Genomic DNA, 18839 nt, shown 5'->3' on the forward strand with positions numbered 1-18839 from the left:
TAGTTTTGAAAGCAAACGTTCTCCTTACTAATATCACAATATCACATAAAAAGCCGTGAAGCTAAATCAGTGTAGTCCCAGTGAGTAATAGTTTTACTCAAAGAATTATTCCAACCTAACCTAATCCTCAAATCTTATTTACAATTGAATACTATTCTTAATAGTTGCTTCATTTGTTATTATGGTGTGCTTTCTCTAACGGTAACATGAGAGCAGTTCTCGAAAATATATGATTCAAGTTATGCAAAACAGAAAATATGCACATGAGCATTGAATAAAAGTTCTTAGAATCAGAAACCACAAAGTGTTAGTACGTCCATAATAGTCGATTCCGTCATCTGTTTTAGGATAGCAGCAACTTAATTGAATTGCGGGGCACAGATCCAGAGCTTTAGCCCGTTGCAGTGGTGTTAAGCTTACGGTAATTGTGCACTATTTCTAGGTCAATAGTATGATCTTTGAACATATATATTAATTTACCGTTGCCTATTTAAGATTCTCAAGACAATTTCTTTGGTAGTTTGTCAGTTCAATTCATCCCTTGGAGGGTTACTGTGAAGGGACAATTAGTTCTCGCTTTAAAGTTCTTTTGAGAAATTCAATTAATGAAATTATGATCAACGATTCTTAAATATACCACTGACATACAATAAGATAGACAATCAGCATAATGGAGGCTTCAGATTCCATTGCATTTGGAAGGTTGAAACCTTACTGTATTTCCCTTTCTAAAGTTGCTTTCCTCCCGACCTCATCTTTCGATCCTAATTCACGGGAACTAACCTCATCACTAGATGAATTGCATGTTACTCTTAACAAATGCTATGAAGAATATGGCCAGCTTTCGGTTAACATTGCAGATTACGTTTTTGTTCCTATATCTGCAATTCTAAAGCATCCCTCCCTTTCAGATCCCAATATAGAAAGGTTACTCAATGTGATAGCGGATTTGATTAGAATATGTTGGAGTAAGGCTGGCGCCTTTCCACTACAGCTTGCACAACAGTTATTAGCATTATGTACCTTCCTGATTAGCAATAATGAAAATAATGTTGCTTTAGCCTCTAAATCTGTTGGATTTAAGACAGCTGGTGTTGAGGTACTTCAGTCACTAGTACATGCGTTTCAAGTTCAGAAATCTGCATATGCATATGATATATTTTTAAAGAGAGAAACCCTACCACAATTAGGATTCATGGTTACTATTCTTCTAGATTTGTTATTGACTGAATATCTATATTTTGATCTTGAAATGAAGATAATTGACACGCTGAGGGAATTATATGTGGATGTAGTTTCTGATGGAGAATTGTTGTCTTTTATTTTACCTGGAAATATTTCTACGTTTTCAAAGTTATTACTTAAACCAGGGCTAACAGTTAACTATAAAATAGCTTGCAAAGTTCTAGACCTGTTTGCAGACTTGTTAAAGTTGGTATTTGATGATTTTTCACTTGGAGTTTCATCGAAGAAGATACGAAGCGTAACTGATATCATCGGAAATTCAGCTTCCGTTAATCAGTTAGAACCAAGAATGCTCCATAAAGGCCAGCATAGGGATGAAAAATGGTTGAAGGAAGAATCACATCAAGTTTATCGGGTATTAAATAGCTTATTACCAAAGCTACTTGGAAGGGACAACGCAAATGTAAAAAGTCACTTAAAGAATTTTGCTCATATGGTGTTAAAAAGTTGTGGAGAGTCTTTATACCAATGCCAAGAGTTGTTACTATCTGTAGATTTGGCGTGTGAGGAAGAAACTAACTCAAAGCTACAGTATTCATTCCACAATTTTGGAGTTTTAGTGGACAGAATTTTGGACCGCGATATTGATAAAATACCTCAGATAATTCAGTTTGATCAAACAAAAGAATTAAGGATTATTAATCGAGCAATCAACAGCAAGGCAACCCTTGGTCCGTTAAATTCTCCGTTTGTTACAAGATTTGTGCACAAGATTCATACTGAATTGACCAACTGTGTACTACAACACACGTTACGCTTTGAGAAAACCGCTGTTCAAGAACAATCAAGTCACATAATTATAAGTTCATACCATCTAGAAGAAGATGACCAATTTTTGCAAAACTTGTTGCCCGGATTCAGCAAAGATATGGAAGCATCCCTGGCTGATGTTTTCCTATCCTTAGGATCTGGTTGCAGTGTAGAAATTGTCGATCAGATTGTAGACTGGTTGTTGTCATCACAAAGTGAAGAAATTTCATTAATGTTAGCTATTTGGGTATCTTCAAGGTTGATAAAAGGCTTTGCTTTGACCTCCAAAGGTGAAGAAACTGATGATGGATTTTTATCGTTCAGCGAAGCAACTTCGAGTCACTTAGATTTACAATGTCCATATTCGTTGCTGGAACAATGTAACCAACTGATAGTTACATCTACTACTAAGTTTAGTACTATGAATAGGCCGATAATGACAAAGAATAATGAGAGGGCCACGCTTCTAGCCTTGGATGGGGTAAGAAATATGGTGAATTTTATGGGAGAAGATTTCAGACATGAGTTAATAGATCATTTATACCCCATTGTGGACTGTCTGGCCTCACCATCTTTGGAGATAAGATCGTTTGCACAAATAATCACACTTGAACTAAGCAAGATATTGTACAATGGCTCTGTTGAAAGCTTACTTCTGGATAACTTTGATTACTTGACTGATTGTATATCTATCCGATTGGATAATTCTATTGTTGATCGAGTAAGCACCATACTTGGTGTCATATGCAAACTTGCAGGGTTTGAAGTAGTGAATCAATTTCATGATGTTTTAGAAAAATTATTCACTATCTTAGATTACTACAATGGTTACGACGATTTGTGTTTAGAATTGTTCTATTTCTTTGATGTCGTAGTCGATGAAATGAGAAAGAAGTACTTGAGCGGTCCAGAAGACCAGCTCTTATTAATGGACAATAAGCAAATCTCAAAAAAGAGTTTCGAGCCTTGGGGAATTACAAATGTTGACCAGGTGATGTCACTGCTGGAAAGGCCCAAATTAAAAGATGAACTGCTCCCAGATGAAGCACATCAGGTCCCATCTGCACAAGAGTTTTTCATGCAGCGAATGGAGAACGACAGTGACGATGAAGACGAGGAGCAACCGATAAAAGTTGAAAAAGAAGAAGAATGGAACTCACCCATTCCGAAAAGCGCCTATCTAATTCTATTGAAAATCCTGGTATATGGTGATAGATTGTTAACAAATCCCTCTAAACCATTAAAAAATCCAAAATCCTAAAATTAATGAAAAAAATCGTTCCCATGTTAGCCACTGATTACAATAGAATGTTGCCTAAAATCACCTCCATATGGGACATAATTGTGAAGGAAAGTTTTGCCCCAGACTTTTCTGTTGCAACTGAATCGTTCAATGTTCTTCGGATCATAATCACCTCCAGTGGCGATTTCCTCTCCAAACGATTTGTTGATTTTTGGGACAACTTCAAACAGTCATCCCCTCTTTATAAACAATTGGTTGGTTTCCAAAAAGGCTTTCGCGACTTAAGATATCCTAAAGCTTCTAAAATTTCTAAACTACGTATCAAACATTCTTTGGATACATCTTCGCCTATTCGAGAAATCAACTTAAGTTTATGTCAGTTACTTGCAGTAGGTATTTCCACTTGTGAATTACACCTTCCAGATCAGAAGTTAACGGAGATCCTTGTATTAATTAATTCATGCGGTTTATTGGATCAAATAAATCATATCACACCGCTTTCGATTCATTGTTACGATGTGACCTATTCCCTGTCACTATAATTTGTATCTCAAGCACACGCACTTATGTAAGCATTCAGATTCGAAGCGCCTTCGGTCCACCGTGAGAAAATAACGAATTTTTCAACGGATGATGTACTTGTTATATAGCACACTACCTGCAAGTTAGCACAGAAAGGATAGATTCGGCCTTCAGTCAGATGCTGTATAGATGAGTATAAATAGTATTCAGACCAGGCACTAAGATTATAAGTTTTTTATGGAAGGTAAGGTAATTATTGGTTAATTCGAGGGTGCGTCACTTGTAACTCATAAAAAACATAATAAATATAGTAATTCATCATTAGAGCCAGTATCGAGTAACCTACACAAATAATCCAGGTTTGATCATCATATTGGGTTTAAAGATTTGAAATGATTGATAATACTTATTATATTACTCCTCATGAGACGGCATTAGCGGTTGTTGCAACTGCTATGAAAAAAGCACGACTTCAGCTGAACACCCTAGTTATTAACTCTATTGTGGGTGCGGTGTTGTTCAGTACAGGTGGAATGCTTTACTTAGCAGGGCATGCTGATAATCGTAACTTAGTGGAGAGTAACCCAGGGTTGCTGAACTTTTTAGGAGGGGCCACTTTCGGAATCGGTCTGTTTTTTGTTGTAATTAATGGTGCAGACCTATTCAATTCAAATATTCTGTTCTTTAGCGTTGGGTTGCTTCGTAATGCAATTTCAATATATGACCTACTAATTTCATGGATCGTCAGTTGGAGTTGTAATTTTTTAGGTACGTTGTTCATTTGTTATGTTATATGCCATCTCTCAGGTGTCACATCATCGGCTGATTGGATAAAGGCGTCACAGCAAATAGTGGAATCTAAAGCATCCCATTCTGGTGTACAAATTTTCATCAGAGGAATTGCTGGTAATTTTTACGTGTGCCTTGCTGTCTATTTCCAAATGATGGTGAAACCGATCCATGTTAAACTAATTGTCATGTGTATACCTATTTTTACATTTGTGTCTATGGGATTTACTCATGTTGTAGCAGATATGTACCTAATCCTAATGGGTATGATAAACGGAGCCGATTTATCTATTGGGAAATTCATTTGGAAACTTTTGATCCCTGGCACATTTGGTAATATCGCTGGTGGGTTTATTTTTGCCGCTGTGGTACCTTTTTATCTTCATTTGGTTGTTGTAGAGAGGGACCGAAAGAAGTTATTATTACCAGAGTATGAAATACGAGATGAACAGCCAGAATTAAATATAGATTCAAGGGTTGTACGTGTCTCCGATGAGGAAACTGAAGAGAAGGGAGAGGAGGAAGAAAAGTATTTGAGCTCTAATAATCATACTTATACGTCTAGCTCAGTGGAGAATGTAAATTCTCAAGAGTTATCGCAGCATTTATTACCTTTATCGAAAATATCTTCTAGAAAGCCTCATATATCAAGTGCTAACCAGAGAGGGAAATGTAAGATTAGATCTCCGCCAGGTGTCTTCCCGGTTAAAGGTATGGCAGAGCCACTCTCCAGAGAAAGGACCATCGCAAACATATATTCAACAGAACATGCTCAAATTGAAATAGATGATAAGTCGATAGAGTCTGAACATGCAAATAATCTAAAGGATGATGGGTGTTCGAGGAACTTGGGGATGCCTTCAAACAGTAATGTCACACTTTCATCAAGTGATTATAACGGCCTTCTAGACCAGACTGAACACACAAGGATATATAAAGTCAAATCATCCGCTTCTAGGAATATGACTACCGAAGCCGCTCATGCAAAAGAAGAGGCAGAGTATACTCTTGCAGGTGGCTTCAACGTTCGGGAGCATACTTTGGGCGCCAAACTACAAAGAGTTGTGTCTCAAATTACTTCCCATGATAAGTCGCAAAATATTGATAATAATGAACCAATTTTACCACTCACGTCGCCAGATCTGCATACTGTAAATCAAACAACATCAGACATGAAACATGTTCAGCGGAGCCATTCTTTCAGCCAATTAATCAAGACAATTAGCAAACCACTATTTCTTACAAAAGCTCCTCATGATGTTGTAGAAATTCATAGGAAGTTCTCCGAGGCTGGTGTTACCTCAATTGCTGCTAACGCAGCAGACAACATAGCCGGTATTGACAACTATGACGGCATCGATTTACCACACAGTAACTCACCATTTTACAAACAACAAGTAAACAGTTTGTCCTACCCTGCCCCTGCTGCAGACCCATACGGCACTCAGCTATTACATGATTCTATAAAGTTAGCGTCTGGAAGGAGACTCTCTTATTTTAGAAGCATGGTAAGAGTGGACAACGATGATTTCGAAGAACAGAGTACATATGAATGCCAAATAATCACCGAAAACAATGGCTCTTCTGCCCGACAGAATGAAGCTGCGTTAGTCACACATAATATACCTGCCAAGCATAATTACAAGATCTAACACTAATTAAACACTCCATTAATATCTTCCAACTTATTCTAATTGATGAATCAAGCTTCTTATAGCCCACCGTTATAAATGATTTTCGTGAAGTTTTAAAACTTGGATGATGTTGTAAATCATACGCGTCGCGTAAAATTGATCTATGAAAACTTACTCCAGATACTAGTTATCATACTCGATAAAGCAGTTAGTAGACTGATCGAAGAGGTTAGGATGGCTAAGGTTTCTTCAGCATTAAAGTTCAACAAGAATATTATCCCATCTGTACAGGATTCACTTTCTTCCAATGAGCTCATAGACAGATTAGGGAAGTTGCACGAAGAGCTTTCATCACTTGAACAAGGACATACGAACTTGAGGTCATTGAATAATTATAAAGCTGATCTAATTAATAAGAAGTTGATAAAGAGCAAAGACCCAGGTATTCAGGCTTTTGCTGCTTGCTGCTTAAGTGATATACTCAGGTTATATGCGCCCGATGCGCCATACACTGATACAGAGTTGACTGATATATTCAAGTTGTTTATCAATCAATTTAAGCTTCTTGCTGATCCAGATAATGGTTACTATATTCAGCAAACTTATTTGATTACACGTTTACTTGAATATCGGTCTATTGTGCTACTTACTGATTTAGATTCTTCCAAATTAATTGATGATGTGTTTCAAGTTTTTTATGATAAGCAACGCAATACCTTCCAGCCTAAATTGTCCAAAATAATTGGATCATTGCTTGGAGAGATAATATCAGAATGTGAATCCGTATCGATGTCTGTATTACGAACTATCTTTAACAAATTTTTGACGCATGATTTCGGGACCCGTTTAAAACCGTTACAATCAGCTACAAAAGATCCCGCATTTGAATTTTCCTTGACTATCTGTCAGTCTTATTCCAATCGACTTGGTCGTCATTTTACGAAATTCTATTCCGAAATATTATATGGAATCACAAACAGTGATTCTGGTGGTTCAAGCAGTGGCAATGGTGGTCATAGTTTACAGTCTACATTGGACCCGAGCTTTAAAACTTTGACAAAGTTGCACAGGCTTACTGCGAATATCTGGGAATATGTTCCCGAACTTATTAGTTCCGTTATTGGGTTTGTTCACCAGGAGTTATGTTCTGACAATGTGCCATTGCGCATTGGGGCGACCCGGCTTGTGGGTGATATACTTTCTGTAACATCAGATATCAACTTTATTAAAACTCATAAGGACACTTATAAGGCATGGTTGTCAAAAATTGCAGATATTAATGCGAATGTTAGGCGTGAATGGGTCAAATCTTTACCAAAGGTTATGAGTGTTAGAACAGATATCGCTGAAGACATTGATAATGGGTTAACCAAAACACTGATGGATACAGATGACTTGGTTAGACTAAGCAGTGTAGAAACGTTCAATGAAATTCCTGTTGAAAAGATGTGGGTATCGTTCAAAGACCCTATTTTATACACCCAGCTTTGTCAATTGACTAGAGAGAAAAATAAAAACATTAGAGAAGTTTGTATCGAGGCTGTTGCTAATTTTTATGTCGATTCGATAAACCATATTGAACGGAAAAGAGAAACGGAAGCTTTATGGAAGGTAGTAGACTCAATCCCTTCCGTACTATTCAATTTATATTATATCAATGATCCAAATATCAATTTTCAAGTTGATACAGTAATCTTTGAGAAGATATTTCCTTTACAGCCAGATGATGTTCTAAGAATAAACAGACTAATCACTATCCTAAAACACTTTGATCAAAAAGCATTTTCGTCTTTCTGTGCATTTAACAGGAGACAAATCCAGATGTGCAATGCTCTTCTCAAGTTTATTGAATTTTGTGACGCTGTAAATTCAGATGCTGCTACCGAAAACATAAAAGATAAACTAGGAAAAACGATTGATTGGTTTGTGTCCGGATTACCAACCCAACTTGACTGTAAAGCAATATTCGAGAAATTTATAGAGCTAAACGACAAGAGGATATACCATCTGATAAAAATATGCGTCGCAAGAGATGTTAGATACTCAACAATGAAGAATTCTATCACTGAATTATTTACCAGACTAAAAGATGAAGATTTGTTCAAGAAAAAGAATGTGAGAATCGGATCATCCTTTACAAGGGATACTTTCCAGTCAGTTTTCAAAATTCTGATTTACAGATCTGCTCCTTTGATATATAACGTTTCTACGATTCCACTACTGATTGACAATGTTGGGGATCACAAGGAACTTGAGTTGAAACGTCAACTTATCGAACAGATATCAACGGTTAACCCGACTGTTTTTAAGGATCAAATTGATGTCTTAAAGGAAATAATAAATAGGCTAGATGATCCCGGTACATCTTCGGAAGAGGCAATGCCTATTAGTGAAGCTTTGAAGACCATTTATAAGATATCCAAATCGTTAAAAGATAGTTTTGATACCAGCGATGACTTTTTTACAACTAGGTTAAAGGACTTTGCAATAGATGGCACTCCTGAAGAGGCGAAATATGCTGTCAAGTTATTGTCATTATCTCCAGAGAGGAGAAATATATTAACAAGTATTAAGACCCAAATTTTGCCTTTAGATTTGAATAGGAGCAAAAATTTCGCTTCCCATATAACAGTGCTTGCTCAGATGTTTAAAATTGAGCCACAATTGCTAGATGATGACTCAGGTGATATTGTTAGTTATTTGATCAGACATGTGTTGCTAGCTAACCAAGTTCTAGGAAATTCGAAGAAGGAAAACGCTTGGGTTACTGATACACAGCTAAATGAAATACAATATCAACCTTTGTCTTCAAAATTGTACTCATTGAAGTTATTCACCAATAAACTAAGGTCTATTTCAGATGTGGTGAATACTGATGAGGTTGCACAGGCTTTTACAGAAAAGACTATGAAATTATTTTTCTACTTGTTGGCAAGTGGTGGAGAATTAATTGCAGAATCTAATAAGGATAATTATCCAACCCCAAACAATTACCAGACTAAATTGAGATGTTTCGCCGGCCTACAAGTTTTAAAAATTGCAAGGATTCCAAATTTCAACAGGTTCATTCTGCCTACGGATGTGATGAAGCTAGTTAACTTGGTCGAGGATGAGTCGCTAGAGGTGAGACAAACTTTTGTCGATCAATTACGGAACTACATTAGTAGCGAATATATCTCTATTAAGTTTTTGCCTCTAGTGTTTTTCATGGCGTATGAGCCCTCTGCTCAATTAAAACAGAACATAAAAACATGGATAAATTTTACCTTTGCCAAAGGAACTTTCCAAAAAGGTACTTTCTTTGAGAGGGCGTTACCGAGATTAATCCATTGTATTGCACATCATCCTGATGTCCTAGATGGAATTAATGAAAAAGGAGATGCTTATTTGAACAGTATAACGACATCCATCGATTATTTGATTTTCTACTTTGATTCTGTTGCTACTACGCATAATATCTGCCTATTATACTACTTAGCAGGAAGAGTAAAACAGTATCAAGATAGTGTGAATGAGGAAGACTCAGAAAGCGATGAAGTCGAACAGCAGCTCAAAGCCAAAAATATCTACATTATTTCTGAATTGACTCAATTAATTTTAACTGAATTGAAAAATCAACGCGGCTGGAACATACCAGTATATCCAGGTAAATTAAATTTGCCATCCGACTTATTCCAACCATTTCCTAGTATGGAGGAAGCTCAGCGTAATACCTTTATCAGTTATTTACCGGAGGCTCAGCTTGATTCGCTAAAGGGCAACGTCAAAGGGAAAGTATCTCGTATGTCGCACAGCTCACACACCATTAAGCAACAAGTCCAAAAAAGAAAGCTCGCGAGTGAATATCAGAAACCACATACCACTTCAGTTGGCGCCAAAAGGAAGAAAAAATCATCCGAGAACTACGATGAGGAAGCTACTCCCGAGAAGTTGGATGATTATAGGCCTAGGAGTAAAAATGCGAACGCAGCTAATCCAACTAGGAAAAGTGCGAGGCAGAGACGAGACGTTAATTACCAAGAAGATGAAGACGAAAAGGAAAATGAAGAATATGTAGTATAAATGATATTTATAGGTTTCGACTTGCTATAATATTATATATACAAATGGCGCGAATTGTTCTTAACTTGTAATTAAATTTAAAGATTAGTAGAGGTAACTGAGGACTTTATTATTTATTGAAGCCGAAGAATCCAAAAACTTCTTTCCTTGGCTTTGATTCAAGCAATTTTTTTAGCAATTGCAACTGTTTCAGTTCATCACATGATATTTCCTCCTTAGTTAATTCGGCACTAGCCACTGTACAAAGTTCTTGGAAATCCCATATTTTTTTCATCGAGTCAGGAAGGGAAAAGTACAACCAAGGCTTGGTATCATTGTTTGAAAATGAATTTAGAAGCTTATCAATAAGAAGTGATTGTTCATGGAATTCATGGGTGCGCTGAGCTTCTTTTGCACGATAAACTTTGTCTAGAAACTCTAGTTTTACGTTATGCTCCTGTAACTGCGTTATTGTATTATACTTTTTCTCGTTATTCCATGCTTTTTGCATGTCTTTGCTAATGTTAGCTTCAATTGGGATATTTTCAAGCTTTATTTCGATATCACCATCGTTAGGTGCTCCCAATGACGATGAGATATATTCTTGGTTTCGATTTAACCTTCTCTTTCTATTTGGAGGCATTGCGTGCAGGGGACACCTCCATTTGGATCCCAAATTTTTACGTGATGCCCTAGGGACCGGAAGGCAGTCTAAATGCCATGGAGTATTACAGTAGTCGCATCTCATGATCAACCTTTCAGTTTCAGGATGATCCCAAGTGCCCATCCTTGTCATATTACACTTGTAACAAATAAGTAATTGTTGGTCGTCGATACCACTTAGATGTGTGTCGGGGTTATATGAATCAAACTTTGTAATAGATTGCCCGTATGGTACATTAAATAACTGTTTGTCAGTCAACGGCTCCTTCATGTTACCATCTTGATATTCACCATGGTGCCCTGTATGAACATTTACAAAAGCATCTTTGATCTGTTGTGTTAACGCAAACTGCTTGGAGTTCATAGACCTCAGTTGGAAAACCAGCTTACCAAACAATGATTTACCAATCATATTATTATTATTGGCAAGGAACAGTTTCTCATTCCTCGCCATAACTGATTTGTTCGGATTCATCTGTTTGAACCTACATTCGTAACACGACCAGTCACCTTCAGGGAGGTTATCTGGATCAAGTGGAGGGTTCAAACATGCAAAGTGAAACGACTTTGGACACGTGTCGCAGCACAGAAAGATCCCCGTCTGCAGGCAGCTTGAGCAAAAGTCATCATTTTCTATCTCATTACCAGTTTCCCGTATTTCAGGTAAGTGGGCGTGGTTTGCCGTACTGTTCTGTCCAAATAACTTCGAGTCATTATCCTTAATCGCCTTGATTCTCTTGTGCTTCGACGTTGTCGAAGTTCCGTTGCTAGAAGCTGAAATATTCTGCTGCTTCATATTTTTCTTAAACTCAGCGCTATGTTTCCTCTTGAAAGAGGAAATAGCTTCACGTTCTCGTAGATGAATGTCGTTGGGAGTAACTTGTGACCTCAAGAAACTGCCTTGTTCTTGCGTCTTCCCTTCTGTAACCAAAGCCTGCTTATAACGTGCCTCTATATCTCTAGGAATCTCCTTGTCGACCTTTACGTTCCACAATGAATCCTTCTTCACCCTATCAGTAGGAAACTCACTTAATGGTATACCTGTCACCCCATTTACAGGCTCTGAGATACCGGGCTCGTTGAACACCATCTCACCACTCAACTTATGATTTATCACAGGCTGACTCTCCTCCTCCTTTATGTCGTTTTCAATATCCCCCTCCCTATTCTCATGCTCATGCTGACCTACCATCGAAGGAATTTGACCTTTAGCCTTCCTCAACCCTTTACCAACATTATCCTCTTCCCTGATGATTTTACTCTTCCGTAAGTTATAGTCTACATTATTAGACACCGTTCTTTTGGGTCTCGACCTAATCATTTTCCTCCACGTACTTTATCTAGGATGCACAAAAGATTACTTCTAAAATAAACCAGTAATAATCAGTAGCAGCTCCTGGTAACTCCTCAGCAATTTTCCTCCGGTGGGTCTATGTTACTAAATATCTGTCTCCCACCTCAAAATTTTCACTTCAAATCGCGATTTCTTGCTGGTCCTACCCTTATACTGCCTTTTTACGAGGCTTTATCCTGATAACACAGAAAAATATCTGGAACTTCTCTTTGCCTTTGTAGTTTGCACTGGGTTAAAATTATTTAAAAGCATCCTTTGGTGATGTTTGTTTAAAAGAACGGACGAATAGTACACACAAAGTGAAAAGAACAGTTAGGTATCCTGGACAAAACATATAGAGTAGGCCTATTATCGTAATAAAAGTAGTAAATATCAGTTTTTTCAAAACTGTGACTAGTAGCATGCAATTTGTAAAGTATTAAGGGCATATCCAGATTCTATTTCAGAGGAATACGGTGGCCACGTGCATATTCGTCGACGATATAAAATCATTTCTTAAGAACTCTGCAGGATAATCCGACGCAAGTTGATTCACGAGGGATAAAACCAACGACATTAAACAGTCAAGCAGGGTGGAGTATTGTAGAGCAGTGGTACATGGATCCAGAATTACAGGCTATCAGGGAAGCACGGCTTCAAGAGCTGAAAAGTAGGCAAGCTGGAGATAAGAGGTATGTTAAATGGCAAAAAGGTAGCGAATTTAGGTATAAAATTTACGGTATCATGCGGTGAGGAGACGTACTAACAAATTATAATAGATCCACTGGTGAATCAGTACAGCAGTTCCTGGAACCTCAGGCGTTAGAACGTCTTTCCAGGGTTGCTCTAGTTAAGCCTGATAGAGCCCAGGCTGTAGAAAACTACTTGATGCAGATGGTAGCTAGAGGTGTTGTCAGATCAAAGATCTCCGAGCAGCAAATTGTTGGAATCTTGAATGGTATTGCTCGTGACGAACAGAAACGGAAGGAAACCAAAATCATCTTCAATCGGAGAGAGCATGTAGCTGAAACAGCAACATATGACTCTGGAAATAGTTCAGAAGATGATTTCTTAGATTAGAAGGTGCAATTTAGCTATCTTAGTTGATGTTTGATTGTGATTGTATTTGATTTCCACATAAGGTAGCTCATATAGATAAGATTCGGTTACCGGGGGTTTGCTCCGAGCCAAGTCAGCTTGAAAGATTAGAAATGGTCTTTCGAGCAGAAAGAAGATTAGTAGCAAAACGATATTGTTGACTGTAAATAGTTAATTTTTAGTTTACAAGGCACCCACCATACCTGGGTTTCAGATTGCAAAACTATTTTATATTTAAAGTTGGTGGTGGAGGTTTAGTCTGAAGGCAGGATGTTGTCGTTGCTTTCGAGGGTAGATAGTACGAAGAAGGGTTCTGTGATTTCAGTCTACAGGAGTGTTAAGAGAGATGACTCAACATATATATGACCCAATCACTGATGAAGAGATCGAGTTAACGTCCAAGTTGATCAAGGAATTGAACGGTGACGCGAAGATCACGTTCTCTCAAATTGACAGGTTGGAGCCTCCCAAGAAACAGGCGATTGAGTACTTGAACGTGGAACGGTATGGGGGAGGGCCCTTACCATTTGTTCCGAGAAGGACCTATTGTTACTACTACAAAAACAAGACGGTTCCGTTATACAAGGCGATCGTCAACATTTCAGAGAAGAGAGTGGTCTCCAATGACTCTGCTGGCGAAGGGGTTGTTGGTCCTGTAAGTCCAGAAAACATTCAAGAAATGCACAGGTTGATTATGGACCATCCCCTTGTTAAAAGGGAAATTGAGAAGTTGCAATTGCATAAGCTTGCTTATGACCACCCCAGACTGGGCAAACTTCGTTACAAGGTCGTCTGCGAGCCGTGGATTTATGGAACTGATTCAGGTGACTCTCGTGTTCCGATGTGCCAGGGGTACATGTACATAAGCTTAGATCATGTGGATGCCAACCAATATTCTGCCCCACTCAAATTCTCCCCTGTGTTCGAGTTATTAAGTGGGAAGTTTGTAAGAATCGATTACCTGGCTAGCGGGGTTGACGAGAGATACATCAAGGAGACTCTTCCCTATAATCCATTGCCCCTTGTAGAATACCACCCTAATGTAATGGAGAATCAGCAGACGAGAGAAGGCTTGAAACCACTAATTATATCTCAGCCGGAAGGGGTTTCATTTACCGTCACAGGTACTAAAGTGACTTGGCAGGGCTGGGAGTTCCGTGTAGTTTCCTCTGTAAGAGAGGGTGTTGTATTGTATGACGTGCACTTTAAAGGTCGCTCCTTATTTTACCGTGTCGCCTTAAATGAGATGACAGTACCTTATGCAGACGGTAGGACTCCAGTTCACAGAAAGCAGGCATTTGATCTCGGAGATTGCGGATTTGGAAATGCGGCCAATTCTTTGGCACTGGGATGCCACTGTTTGGGTGTGATCAAATATCTAGATGGGAGAAGAGCTGACGTTAATGGTAACCCCGTGCTCATTCCTTCTACCATATGTATGCACGAGCAAGACTACGGGGTGATGTTCTTACACAAGAATACCATGACTAAAAGTTCTGTAGTAACACGTAGAAGGGAGTTTATTATCCAGTTGGTTGCAACAGTGGCGAACTATGAGTACGTTCTCAATTATATATTTGATCAGGCCGGTGCAATTACGGTGCAGGTCAGAGCAACAGGTATATTGTCAACTACCCCGCAAGATTTGAACACCACCGTTGATTTCTCAACCAATGTAGCCCCCGGTGTCGGTGCCCCTTTCCACCAACATATCTTGTCTTTTAGGTTCGATAGCAGGCTAGATGGTGATAAGAACAGTGTTGTGTACGATGATTATGTTCCTATGGAGCCTGGCACTGAAATGAATCCGTACGGTGTGGGGTTCGTCCAAAAGCGGACTTATTTGGAAAAATCTGGTGCAATTGATCAATCACCTTTTACTAACAGGACGTACAAGGTCATTAATGAATCTTCCATAAACCCTGTTTCCATGAAGCCGGTGGGGTACAAATTCGAAATGCCTGCAAGGCAAATGCTTCTCGCCCACCCGGAGTCATTTAACACCAAGAGGGCTACTTTTGCAACGAAGCAATTTTGGGTAACTAAATATGGAGATGACCAATTGTATGCAGCTGGTGAGTTTACTAATCAGTCCAGAAAGGATACTGGGTTATCTGAGTGGGCAGATGGGAAGGACTCCGTCAGAAACACTAACGTTGTGGTATGGCCTACATTAGCCTTAACCCATGCTCCAACAACAGAACAATTCCCTGTGATGGTATCTGACTTCATGCAGTTCCTCGTTGCACCAGCTTCCTTCTTTACCGAAAACCCGGCACTGGATGTCCCACAAGCTCAAAATAATTTCAACAAGTCTGCATATTACGAGCAGTATACTTCAGATGGCGCTGCAGAACCCGCCGCCTCTAGTGATGCTTGCCAATGTAAAAGCAACATGTAGTCTAGATAACCCGCACCAACTGCCACGAGACTGTTTTGCAGAACTCTCTGGCTCGTTATGTATGCCTGCTTTTTTGACAAATTATGACTTATCTATCTATCTATGAACTCTGTTCTTGTTCTTGTTTTACGATGCACCTGATGATGTGAGCTTGAAGAGCTTCGCATTTTTTTGAAATTAAAAACATGGTCCTCTCTCCTCAGCGATGTCAAGACCGGGAGGGGACATCTTACAAATACACAAGAGAATACCTAAGGGTGCAGTTTGACTCTTGTTGTACGTGAAATGGCCGTGGACGGTGAAGCTGCTGAAGATAAACGGAGGCTTCTCGGGATGCGGGCCCCCATGCGGCAGCCAGGATGTTCGACTCTGCCTCTTCCAGTGACTCCGCTAAGGCGAGGAGGAGCGGTGACAACAGCAAGTAGCACGAAAAGCATTCCTAGAAGCGGAAGGGTACGTTTACAGCCAGGACATTCTGCTTTAGACTGGCAAGCGTTATCGCAATCTCATGGATCGCGAGGCACGTTCATACATGGACTAGATGCTTCTTCCAAGTGGTGGGATTACTTTATGGTGCTCCAGCACCCCGCATCAGTGAAGCAACTACAGATGGGGGTGCCGACATATCGTATCCAGCCGCCGCTTAGAGTTGATAAAATGGTGCTAGAGTCCACGAAGGAAAATGACTGGTGTGTGCTTAAGGGGAGAGTGTACTGCATCACTGATTACCTGGACTTTCATCCCGGAGGCGTACAAATCTTGGTAAAGAACTGTCGGGGGAAGGATGCTACAAGGCTGTTTGAGAAGTATCACCGCTGGGTAAATTTAGAGCAAGTCCTTGCATGTTGTGTGGTTGGAGTTTACGTGTCATAGGGCTGGCCAACGGAGGGGATGGAGCAGAGCAGGAGCAGTACTTATAAAGCCGACCAACTAAGATGTAGATTATTAAATATATTTGTTCTGCCCACTAGCAACAGTCGCAGAATCTGTACACTTTTTACAGAAGTAATATTTAAAAGTAGAACAAAGGTAACAATTTGATACAAAAAAAGACATAAAGGGGAAAAATAGTAATAATAATAATAATAATAATAATAAGACGGGGAAAAAAAAGACAGAGGAAAAATATAATTAATATTCATTAATGTAAGAAGTATGGGAGGGGGAGCAGGTTTGCGCTATGTGCATCTGGTTTAAAAATGGCTGTTCATTGTACGTCTGTCTGTCCTTCAATTTTGTAAGTTTGTTCTAGTCAGTCATGCAGATATGATTTCTTTCTTTCGGAGTGATATCTTGCAACTGTCGAAAAAAAGAAAGGGTGGAGGAGACACTGACTGATGATGTAGCGCTAGAGGTGTGGTGGAGGCTTCTTTTCTTTCTTCATCCTATAGTACATACAGACCCGCCAGAGAGAAAGAGAATATATAATTCAAAATTGTAATAGTGGATCTGGATCTGTGAATTTGTAATTGTATTATAATATCGCACAATCAGTGTTCAGCGTTCACGGAAATAGTAGTGGAGCTACCTGTGGTATGAACGGAGGTTGCAGGACCGCTGGTTGGCGTGACGTCAGCATCGTCTTCCGGGTAAAACTCTTCCCATTCCTTCAACTTTTGCTTATAGGCATCGGTATATTTCTGTTTCTCCTCAGAGGGTAGATTTCTCCACTGCTCCCCAACAAGCTTAGTAATCTCGATCAAGGACTTGTCAGGATTATCCTTGAGGAGTTTCGGACGCAATTCCGACGTAAACTGAATGAAAGGGCCGGAAGGGCGCTTGGGTGGCAACGTTGCCTCGTACTCCTTCTTGGCAATACGGTACTTTTCCCAGTTGTCCTTGAATTGTCCGTAAAACGGTTTTTTATCCTCTTCCGAGAGTTCTTTCCAGCGAGCACTAGAAAGCTTAGACAGCTCGGGGACCTTGGCATCAGGGTATTGTCTTAACAGCTCTTCGCGGATCGACATGGAAAACAAAAAGTACGCAGAAGAAGGCCTTTTGGGCCCCTGTTTTTTTAACCGCTTACGTTTTTCAATCCGCGACTGCGTCGTACTCATCTTCTTGGGCTGAGGGGCAGGGTTCGCTGACGCCCCCGCACCTGGCCCGGCCCCATACTGGTTGTGCCCACGCCGAGCAGACCCTGCGCGCGACCCCGAACGGGAAGTTGGCTGCAAGAACTGCTGTTGGTGGTGCTGCGCAGACGCCTGTTGCGACGCGGCCAGCGACGACTGCGGCGGAATCGCATATGTAAACTGCGGCTGGAACTCAAGCATCGCAGGGCCCCCTGCTGCCGCCGCCATTGCGGCGTGGAAATACCTCTGTGAATTTGGCTGCTGGCCCTGCTGGCCCTGCTGCTGCTGGTGATGGTGCTGCTGGCGGTGCTGCTGCTGCTGAGGCTGCCCCTGCACACTCTGCGCAAACTGATTCATATACTGCGCCGCCGCATACTGCTGCTGCTGCACCGCCTGCTGAGCCTGCTGCTGCTGAGCCTGCTGCTGCTGCTGCTGCTGCTGCTGCCTCTGACCCCCAAACTGTGCCAGGAATGAATTAAACATAGCGTCTGAAAACTGCTGCGTGTTCTGCTGAGGAAGAGTCGGAATCGTCCCCGGATACGCAGGCGTCATATAGTACCCCCCGGGCGCCGCAACCATCACCGCAGGATTGTTATTGACAGGACCCCCGGCCCCCGCCCCCTGCGGACCACCGCCTCCCGCCCCTGCATTCACCGCCGTCCCTGCACCCATAACCGGCCCGCCTCCAACCGCCTGCTGCCTAGGATCCTCCTCGTAATACCCATGTTGCGGTGCCTGCTGCTGCCCCTGCTGCTGCTGCAGCTGCCCCTGGGCCTGATGTTGTTCCGGCGAACTAATATTTGGAACGTTCATATTAAATAGAATAGTACCCTGTATCTGTAATTAATTTCCTGCTCCTTCTACTTCTCCAGATTCGTATTTTTGTTTTTCTCTCTTCTTCTTCTAACCTCTATATGCCTCTGCCCTGCCTCTGCGTCTGATTGTTATTTGTTTGTTGTTCGTTCGTTTGTTTGTTTGTTTACTATCACTGCGTGCGTAGCCTTGACCTGGCTTATATTTACCGTTCGTTCCCGTCGTTTTTGTCTAT

General features: G+C 40.3%; 7 protein-coding genes and 1 further gene across 7 annotated transcripts; 6 read left to right on the forward strand and 2 right to left on the reverse strand.

Annotated features, from left to right (window-relative positions):
- Nucleotides 1–670: 670 nt before the first annotated feature.
- Nucleotides 671–3780, forward strand: Ecym_7245 (the record flags this gene model as incomplete).
- Nucleotides 3781–4152: 372 nt separating this feature from the next.
- Nucleotides 4153–6201, forward strand: Ecym_7246 (uncharacterized protein; the record flags this gene model as incomplete). Its single annotated transcript, XM_003647859.1, has 1 exon — nucleotides 4153–6201. One exon carries the CDS (start codon nucleotides 4153–4155, stop codon nucleotides 6199–6201), a length of 2049 nt encoding a protein of 682 aa, XP_003647907.1.
- A 216-nt stretch (nucleotides 6202–6417) lies between these two features.
- On the forward strand, nucleotides 6418–10245 carry PDS5 (sister chromatid cohesion factor PDS5; the record flags this gene model as incomplete). The annotated part of the gene is made up of 1 exon (XM_003647860.1): nucleotides 6418–10245. The coding sequence occupies one exon, from the start codon at nucleotides 6418–6420 to the stop codon at nucleotides 10243–10245; it is 3828 nt and encodes a 1275-aa protein (XP_003647908.1).
- A 109-nt stretch (nucleotides 10246–10354) lies between these two features.
- RCO1 (Rco1p) lies at nucleotides 10355–12208 on the reverse strand (the record flags this gene model as incomplete). Its single annotated transcript, XM_003647861.1, has 1 exon — nucleotides 10355–12208. One exon carries the CDS (start codon nucleotides 12206–12208, stop codon nucleotides 10355–10357), a length of 1854 nt encoding a protein of 617 aa, XP_003647909.1.
- Nucleotides 12209–12838: 630 nt separating this feature from the next.
- SDD2 (Sdd2p) lies at nucleotides 12839–13300 on the forward strand (the record flags this gene model as incomplete). Its single annotated transcript, XM_003647862.1, has 2 exons — nucleotides 12839–12912; nucleotides 13000–13300. 2 exons carry the CDS (start codon nucleotides 12839–12841, stop codon nucleotides 13298–13300), a joined length of 375 nt encoding a protein of 124 aa, XP_003647910.1.
- A 364-nt stretch (nucleotides 13301–13664) lies between these two features.
- Nucleotides 13665–15719, forward strand: Ecym_7250 (uncharacterized protein; the record flags this gene model as incomplete). The annotated part of the gene is made up of 1 exon (XM_003647863.1): nucleotides 13665–15719. One exon carries the CDS (start codon nucleotides 13665–13667, stop codon nucleotides 15717–15719), a length of 2055 nt encoding a protein of 684 aa, XP_003647911.1.
- A 285-nt stretch (nucleotides 15720–16004) lies between these two features.
- Nucleotides 16005–16592, forward strand: IRC21 (Irc21p; the record flags this gene model as incomplete). The annotated part of the gene is made up of 1 exon (XM_003647864.1): nucleotides 16005–16592. The coding sequence occupies one exon, from the start codon at nucleotides 16005–16007 to the stop codon at nucleotides 16590–16592; it is 588 nt and encodes a 195-aa protein (XP_003647912.1).
- A 617-nt stretch (nucleotides 16593–17209) lies between these two features.
- On the reverse strand, nucleotides 17210–18604 carry IXR1 (DNA-binding transcription repressor IXR1; the record flags this gene model as incomplete). The annotated part of the gene is made up of 1 exon (XM_003647865.1): nucleotides 17210–18604. The coding sequence occupies one exon, from the start codon at nucleotides 18602–18604 to the stop codon at nucleotides 17210–17212; it is 1395 nt and encodes a 464-aa protein (XP_003647913.1).
- Between the last annotated feature and the right edge of the window lie 235 nt (nucleotides 18605–18839).

This window comes from Eremothecium cymbalariae, chromosome 7 (genome assembly GCF_000235365.1).
Source record: "Eremothecium cymbalariae DBVPG#7215 chromosome 7, complete sequence".
In the NCBI taxonomy this organism is placed as follows: Eukaryota; Fungi; Ascomycota; class Saccharomycetes; order Saccharomycetales; family Saccharomycetaceae; genus Eremothecium; species Eremothecium cymbalariae.